The sequence below is a fragment of the Pinus tabuliformis genome, chromosome 8 (genome assembly GCF_031772625.1).
Source record: "Pinus tabuliformis cultivar Carrire ecotype Pingquan chromosome 8, CPIR1, whole genome shotgun sequence".
Lineage (NCBI taxonomy): Eukaryota > Viridiplantae > Streptophyta > Pinopsida > Pinales > Pinaceae > Pinus > Pinus tabuliformis.
In genome coordinates, this window is record NC_142294.1 from 1,180,705,723 (window position 1) to 1,180,714,887 (window position 9,165).

Below are 9,165 nucleotides of genomic sequence, written 5' to 3' on the forward strand. Positions count from 1 at the left end.
TTAGATTAATCTATATTGTATCCTTTCTCACAAATTGCGCACAACATTGCGGTCGCCTTATTTCCTCATAACACCGAATGAATAAATAAGCATTATACATAAAATGAAAATTGAAATTTTTTTGGATTTTATTTTTAACTAAACAAATCAGTTTTGGAGCAGCTTTCAGGCATATATCGCCTTGTTTGGGATTAGACTATTAGATATGTGGGATTAAACATCCTGACTCAAGCATTAAAAATAATAATATGTAAAAATATTAATGTATAATAAAAAAAAAAATTAATGGGTAAATATAATACTTTTCTCACTGAACCATGTATGATTTCTTTTACAGTGTTGGTTTCAAATATTCCCTTTTTTTCACACATAATTGGTGCATCTGATACCTCAGGGTGGTAATAACAATACAAACCAAAGTAATGACATCAATTCGTTTGATTTGTACTCGTCTTATTGCATGAATATTGAAGAAGCAAGTAACGTAGATTGTTTAGTCATGGCTCATGGGCGGAGCAAATATGATGTTCAGTCTACAAGTATTCCCGCTTTTAGCAGAACTTTTAAGTCGTAAAATATTTCAAGTGGTATACCGTGGATAAATAAGACGATAAAGCCATTTCAATCGTCTGTTTATTGACAGTGGCAGCAGAATTCTAAATTTGCATGAACCAAATCGGCTCTTATAGCTGAGACAAATAGTGTGTAAGATTTTGAATGGAAAGACAGGATCACGATGAATTAGCGCTGAGAAATGCAAGCGCGCCCACGAGAGGAGCGTTGATGTAAGTCGTAGGCTCCGACTCGCGAAAATTTGCTCGATCGTCTGGAAACTGATCGTATTCATCTGGCCCTCCAATGACTGCTCCGATCAGAAGGTTAGGATTGGGAGCGCTGCTACTGTAATAATAAGACCCATTTTTGCATGAAATGAATTCCGGGTGATCGACAATAGAAGGCAGAGATGAGGCTCTGTGATGAATTCGTTGAGGAAAGCGGGAGCCATATCCCACCATGTATGACATATTTAGAGGGTTCTCTCCTAATATGTAATCAATCTGCACCTCCATCCACCATTGGATGCACTCACGTCATATAAATTAATCGAATCTTTAGAAAGACATCTGCATCTTGACTATCATTTCTTGATTTCCCCTAGGAATGGGTAGAAATTAACAATCATGTTAAAGCAGAGGATGCACCTACCTGTCGTTTTGCAAAGGCCCGAAGTTTTGCGGGAGTTGCCTCAATGTTTCCACACTGCGCAACTTTAGACACATCGCTGAGGTACTTGGCATACGCTAAAGCCAAAAACGATATTGACGTCGCGCTCTGTATATTGCTTCCATTAGATTTGTATATTAGCCCACCTGCAAAAACAGCACAGACTTCAACTATCCAGCTTCACTTCCGGGAGTCCATCTAACAAACTAGAAATCCAAGAAAATATACAAATATGGGTTAATGGCAATTAATTACCTGCCGTGTACCGAACAGATGCATAAGATGTATCAGGCAAAAGAGAGCAAATAAAACTGTCAGCATGATCCTTGTATGATTCTAAGAACAATACATTCTCAGACAGATAGTCCTGAAAAACCAATATACGATTATTACAAATAGTCTTCGCCAGTTCATTAGTTTAAATCTCAATTTTATATCACAAGTTTTTGGGAATTAAACTTCCCAAATTTTTTTTATCAAGCCTAACCTAATCCTACTGATAACCATCTCATTATAAATGAATTCTTTTTCTTTTATACTAAAACTTAAACTCAGCCTAGAACCTAAACACAACCTATAAAAAATAAATTACAATTTGATATTTGAAGCAATGTAACCATAATTACCAAATTCAACCATGAAAACGATTCTAAAATACAGGGCAGGTTTCAATGGAATTTTGCAGGGTAAATTACTTGCCAAGTTTTTAATGAATTCGTAATAACATATAAAGTAACCAAAAGCTATAGCGTATAAGCTAGGGCTTAAGATGTATAGCTTAAGCTATAGAATAGGTTAACTAGAAACTGAACATGTGTAAATCAGAGTACTAATGTGTTATTTTTAATTTATAGATTAGTAATTTGTAAATCAGAATAGTAATGTGTTATTTTTAATTTATAAATTAATAATTTGTGAATAGGTGGGAGAGATATGAAATATTAATAAAATAATTTTTTTATAATTTTTTAAGATGGATATTTTATAAGCATAAAATTATTAGATTTAATTACAAATTAGAATTTGGTTTGGTTTAATTAATTATTAATCAGTAATTTATATTTTGAAAAAATGATATATGATTTCATTCTAATTATAATATAAATCATAATGTGAAATTTATATGGTACATTGTAATGTGAATTTGTTTATATTGAAGATTATATTATATAATTTATGATATGGGTGGTTAGATAGACAAAAAAAATTCCTTACAACATGTTATTAGAAACTATAGACTTTAAGAAGTATACTTCCAAATGTTTTTCATATTAAATTTTAACTATTAGAAAATGTTTAGCATAAAATTGATTTTGAATTTAAACTTGGTAACTATGGTATGAACTAGTGATTACCTTGGAGAGTAAGACATCAAAGAGCATGCTTATTTTCCCATCCAAATAGACCAATGCAAAACCATTACACAATAACGAGCTCAGTAAAATAGGTAAAATAATAAACAAAGCTCCATAAAATAGGTAAAATAATAAATAGTAACTAAAATAATAAATAGTATGGAAGGAGTTAAGGATACAAGTCACTCTGAGGAATTAAACTTTCTTAAAACATAGATTATGACACTTAGTCCCTAGCAAATTCAGTAAAATAATAAATAATAAGTAAAATAGTAAATACTATCAGAAAGGTTAAAGATACAAGTCACTCTGAGAAATTAAAATTATGTAGAACATAAATTATGACACTTAGTCCCAATAAACTCAATAGAATAATAAATAATAATTAAAATAGTAAATAATATCATAGAATTAAAATAGTAAAATGTCACTCTGAGAAATTAAAATTTCTTAGAACATAAATTATGACCATTAAAATAGTAAATAATATCAGAGAATTAAAATAGTACATAATATCAGAGAGATTAAATATACAAATCATTCTGAAGAATTAAACTTTCCTAGTAAATAATATCAGAGGGGTTAAAAATACTAGTCACTCTGAAGAATTAAACTTTCCTAGAACATAAACTTTCCTAGAACATAACATAAACTAGCGCAAATTCTGATGATGAATATTCCATAGTATATTCCATCATTCTATGGTGAATGGATCTGTTTTCTTCTGTTAAATAAACAACCAATAAACAAGCTAACCCCAAACCTATTATTATTATAATTATATTTATATATATATATATATATATATATATATATAAATTGTAGTACAGTTGATATATTTAGCACTGTGGAATGGTGATTAGCTTGATTGATATATTAAGCGCTGTATACTGGTGATTACCTTGGAGAGTAGGACATTAATGCCAGCATGTTTATTTTCCCATCCAAATTCACCAATGCCGGCATTAGCTCCCAGTTGCTTGCCATTTGCTTGAATGTACTGGAGAAAGGAGTTGTCGGCCGATGCTTTGTGCAACCATGCAGCAGCCCACAGCAATTCATCCTGAAATCGTCATTATAATAAAATGTGAATTTAAATGTGGTCGTTTGGAACCTTTCCCACCACGAAACAATTGAAAAAAAAAAAAAAAAACTAACTTGGTATCCACTAAAGTTGCAGTAAAATGGGCAAACTGCTGACTTGAGGCTGTCACTGTAAGTTCCCCTATATTTGTCTGCAAAAGCGAAGAGCTATGGAGGGCAAGCAGGGAAAAACAAATAAAAAGAAGTTAGCAGCTCTGGTAAAATTCGCCATGCATTTATAAGTAAAATATATTAAATCTGAAATGGTGTTATAATCGTAAATGGAACTCAAATTTTGCCTGACCTGAGTTGCAGTGTCAAACAGTCTTTGGGAATAAGCCAAATCCGATGTTCGAAAAACAATGGACGCGGCAGCCATTGCAGCAGCAGTTTCACCAGCGACATCAGACCCTGGATTCTGGGTGTCGATACTGTAAACGGTCCGAGGTGTATCCATGTCTTCTGGTCGCTCCCAGCAAATGTGATCACTATTGGGGTCGCCCACCTTTTACAATCACAAAACAATATTAAGCATTTATGTAAGCATTCCTTATATTTTATGACTTTAGGACTTCATGAGCCCTGAGCTTAGCGCAGTGGTGTATGGTTTTTGTTAGGTCATACCTGCACGAAGATTCTGTCCGGCTGAGCAGTAGCTTTGAGGAAATAGTCCGTAGCCCAACGAATGGCAGCTTTGGCATTTTCAAGCTCCTGGCCCATTAAATCGCCGAACTCCACCACGCTCCAGGACAACATGGTAGTAGTAAAAGCCATTGGAAACCCAAATTTTATGTTATCGCCTGCATCGTAATATCCTCCAACCAAATCAACCTGCATTCATTCGAGTTATTAGTTGGGATTCAAGCTCAATGATGGGTTGATATGAAAATATAAAACAGTTATTTTTGTTAACAAAAGTATATACGTTCTGATCAGATCCATCTTTGAGGGCTGAATCTTTCCTCCATGCCAATCTCTGATTGGGTGGAAGGATACCCGACCGTTGCCCCTCGAAGAACAGAATGCTCTTTGACAGGGCATCTTTGTAATCTTGATTACCATTCGCAGGAGATGAATAGTCCAACGTCTCTGAGTATCTTCTAGTCGTTGCTTCTATATCTGTCATTGCTATAAACAACCCAAACAATAATATACCGAACTTAACCATCTTTCTCAGTTATGAACATTAACCTGCAACGATTGTGATTATATAGAGGTGGATCAGCAATGTGAGGTTGCGTGATGGTGAACCCTCAAGAACCGCCTGCCATTCCGTAACGGGTGGGGTGAATAATCATGACATATTAATGGTTGTGGACTCAGCTAGACACTCCACGTGCAGATGCAGCGAATTTAATGGCAACAAACAAAGAAATGTATGGTGTTAGAGATATATATAGCAATGCTTATAGCTTCAGATCTTTTCAAGAAACTTTGTCCATTTTCAAAGGGCACAGATTCTTCATCAACCAGCGGATTTCTTTACTGAGATAACGAGAATTTTATTCTAATTCACGAGTTTCCTCTACTTGGAAATGGAAAGGAAAGAAAGAAAACAAAAAGTTAGTGGGAGTGGTGCAACCCTTGCGGAGCGCTTCCATGACTTCCAGTCCAGCCAAGAAGTGAGATTTTTCGCAGGGAGTTGCTGAATTTCAGGGAGTTGCTGAATTTTACGCGAGAAAAGGGATATGTCGTGCGTAGAAGAGAAGCAAAATATGAAGATAAATCATCAGTTTATATGGCTGCGGCCTATCTCGTTTTTGGCAGAAATCACACGCATGTCTCGAGACTCAACGCTCAATTCACAGCAGAAACGCAGTGAACAAAATGTATTGTCACTACTGTGATAGACCTTCTTACTTATCTCGCATGATAAGCGATGTAATAATATTTTTGTTAACAACTGCATGATTATTTATTGATTGAACAGTCGTCAATTAGATTGAATGAACCATGATCAAATGGTAGTTTCCTGACCACCAGTTCAGTTACTCCAAACTAAAACTTCAAGACGGTTACATTGAAAAAGAACACAATACCTAATTGCATTTGTTCAAACATTAATTAGAGACCACACCTATACCTATAATTTTATAGGTTATAGGTTTTGGTTAGTTGAGGTTATTAATCTCATATGTCTACTTGTATTTGTTTGCCAGCTGGCTAAAGGCCATGGATTTAACGTCACTCTCCATTGATGATTGTATGGAATTCTTTCTTCATCCGGCATTTACTCTCCATGGATGAATATATGGAATTCTTTCCTGACCCGGTCTATCTAAATGGTAGACCTGTACGGCTTAAACATTAATTGGTTTCAAGAAGATTGTAGCATCAATAGCGAGGAGAAAAGGTTTTAAACTAAACAAAACCGTGGAGGAAATTAGGTTGCCGTTTTTAGTGAAAAATTGGGCGCGGTCATGGCTTTTGTGATGCACACGGTTTTGTTTTTCTTTTAAAAAAATAAAAAATTGATATATTTTTAATTTTTAAATATTAGGTTAGGATTATTTTAACTCAAGAGTTATTAAGTGTGTAAGTAGATTAAATTTTTATAATAATAATAATAATGAAAAAAGATTGGATAATGAGAGATTTAGTCCCTCTCCACCTCTAATAAATTCAGAGTTAAAATAGATTTAGATTAATTCAATTATTAAAATTTATTATTAATCAATAATTATAATTAATAATTTTATCTTTTTATTTTTATTTTTAGATAATTTTATGAAGTCAAAATATTTAATTAATAATTATAATTAATATTTTTTTTGTAAATGGAATGAATCAAAATGTTTTAATTAATGTTAATAATTTTATTATTATTTTTTAATTTTTATTTCTATTCCTCACACTTAATTAGTAAATCTCTAGGGTTTACATGTGTCTTCCTTTTTCTTAAAAATAGTTAAAATTGGGGATTTGAAGCTTGGATCTCCTAGTTTTTAGGATTTCACATTACTTCAATCACCGATTGATTTCCACTTGGGACAAATTAGTAATTATTATTATTATTTCTTTTAGTCAATTCGATGGAGTTAAAATGTTTTAATTAATAATTATAATTGTTAATTTTATTTATTTATTTTTATTTTTATGTAATTTCACTGAGCCAAAATGTTTTGATAACATAATATAATAGGACAAGACATTAAGCATCTCTTCCATAATAGGTTGGAAAGCTCCTCTTAACACAATAAACAATATTATATTTTATGGGTGGTTAATTTCTTATGGAAATCAAGAAATATCAATTAAAAAAAACCATATTTTCATGATTTTTATTGAGCTAATTACAAAACAATATGTAGTCAAATACAACAATAGTTAATAGAATATTGTCTTCATTAAACCAATCTAGATTCATCTCAACTCATCTTTTCAATTTAAAAGAGGTTTGCACATCAAGAGATTTGATCCCTCTAGGTGCTTGGTAGATCCCGAGTTAAGAGGGACCTAGGTTGGTTTAGTTATCAATTATAATTTTATTTTTTTTAAATTTTATTTTTGTTCTAGATTTGTCTTAAGAGGGACCTAGGTTGTTTTAGTTATCAATTATAATTTTCATTTTTTAATTTTATTTTTGTTTTAGAGTTGTCTTTAATAATTATAATTATTATTTGGTTTATTTTTTTTGTTGTTAATTTTTTTTTAATGTAATTTGACTAAGTCAATATGAAGCTAAAACAATCTTTATCTTATTGGGATGGAGAGGGTCAACTTTGTTATAACAATGTTATACGGTTTTATGTGTGTTCACACAATGCTAACTGTCTTAGATCCATCTTAACTACGGATCTACTCTACTAAGCCCTCGAGAGGGATCAAATCTCTTGAGATACAAATCCCTTTTAGACTAAAAAGAGATTTGATCCCCTAAGATTTTGGTAGATTCATAATTAAGATGAATCTAAGTTCGTTTTGTTATTAATTTCATATTTTTTTTTTTTTTTTAAATTTTATGTAATTTGACCAAGTTAAAATGTTTTATTTATAATCATCATTATTTTTTTTAGTTTTTATTTTATTTTGAGCAGGTCAAAATGTTTACAACATCTCTACATATTGGGCTGGAGAGCGCCACTCTAGGAAATTACTTTTGACTTTTTATTTATTTTTTATCTAACATGACATGTAAATGGTCACAAACATTTACACCACTACAATATCTCGCCATAAATTTTTGCTTTTAGATTTAATTTTTAAAAAATTACAAAATAAAATATTTTGATTTTGGAATGAGTTATGGTTTTTGGGCAAGTGGTATTGATAAGCTAGTATTGCCCTATGGTATTATAACAAAGGATATTTACACGTAAATAATATCCATGGTAAAAAAGGGGTAAATATCCATGGTGAAGAATCTTGTTATACTGTATGTTTATTGTAAGTATTAAGTTTTAATTTAAAAATTAAAATAAAATATTTACAACTTTTTTTTGGAAATGAGTTATGGTTTTTGGGTATGTAGTATTGGTAAGCTCCCAAGGTATTGTAAGAAAGCCTATTTAGAATTTAATAATATTCATGATAAAATGGGAGTGAATATTCATGGTTGAGAATCTTGTTATTCTCTAAATATGATTTTTTATGTGCTTATTAATTAAATTTAAATATACCAGATTAAAGGCTTCTCCGATTCATGATTTAAGTAGAACTCTTACCAATAAATCACATCAATCCAAAATTATCTATGTGATTTATCCATACGAGTTCTACTTAAATTTAAATATAAAAAAAAACAAAAACAAAATTATAATATAAAAAAAAAATTGAATTAAAAAAACATTTAAATCTAACTTATTGACATTTAACATACATCTAAATTTTCTTTTAAATAAAAATTACCTAATTTAAAGAAGCTTAAGATAGGTGACACCTATGTCCTTATTTTTCTCTGAGTAAAATTAGCTGAAAATCCCATAGTAACTATGATGTGAACTTTCTATGAGTCTATTGGTTTTCACTAATTTAAAAATTACCTAGATCATCAATGTTTAGAAAAATAATCACCACATAAAACTTTTACATAAAAATTTCATAGAACGAAAATGGGGTGACTCGATAGTAATTATGTGTATTAATTTTAGTTATGAATATTTTATATGAGAATGAGTTAATAAATTTATAAATTTTAATTTCAATTTAAGTGATATAGTAAAATTTAATGGATTAGTTTATATATATATATATATATGATGATTATTATTCAAATTTAATTGTAGAATTATAATATTTTATTTTTCAAAACTCTAGATCTACAAAGTGGCAAGATCAAATCCTTTTTTATTCTAAAAAAGGTTTTCATATCAAGAGATTTGATCCTTCTTGGCGTTAGGTAAATTTGGGGTAAATATGGAGTTAAGATGGATCTATACTAGTTTAATTTTCCGTTTAAATAGACTATATTACACATGAATACCATTGGTGAATACCATGGGTTCTCAATACCATGGACCAATTTTATTTTTATTTTAATTTTAATTTTATTTTGATATGGTTA

The 9,165-nt window shown here is 30.8% G+C and overlaps 1 protein-coding gene across 2 annotated transcripts; it reads right to left on the reverse strand.

The window, feature by feature from the left end:
- Positions 1-731: 731 nt before the first annotated feature.
- On the reverse strand, positions 732-8,626 carry LOC149239546 (endoglucanase 8-like). Of its 2 annotated transcripts, XM_089367161.1 has the most exons (9): positions 8,593-8,626; positions 4,588-4,712; positions 4,287-4,493; positions 3,967-4,167; positions 3,738-3,830; positions 3,481-3,642; positions 1,480-1,591; positions 1,207-1,370; positions 732-1,058 (listed from the first exon to the last, which is right to left on the reverse strand). In XM_089367161.1, exons 3-9 carry the CDS (start codon positions 4,434-4,436, stop codon positions 732-734), a joined length of 1,209 nt encoding a protein of 402 aa, XP_089223287.1. In that variant the 5' UTR covers positions 4,437-4,493; positions 4,588-4,712; positions 8,593-8,626. The 2 variants fall into 2 exon arrangements, with proteins under 2 accessions (XP_089223287.1, XP_089223288.1); XM_089367162.1 differs by lacking the exon at positions 8,593-8,626 and having other exon boundaries at positions 4,588-4,740.
- Between the last annotated feature and the right edge of the window lie 539 nt (positions 8,627-9,165).

Coding starts and splice junctions, on each gene's coding strand:
- LOC149239546 (XM_089367161.1), bottom strand. CDS start 4,436: ATGGCTTTTACTACTACCATGTTGTCCTGGAGCGTGGTGGAGTTCGGC. Junction 3,831..3,966: donor TGTTTGACACTGCAACTCAG/GTCAGGCAAAAT, acceptor TGCCCTCCATAG/CTCTTCGCTTTTGCAGACAA. Junction 1,371..1,479: donor ATCTGTTCGGTACACGGCAG/GTAATTAATTGC, acceptor CTGTTTTTGCAG/GTGGGCTAATATACAAATCT.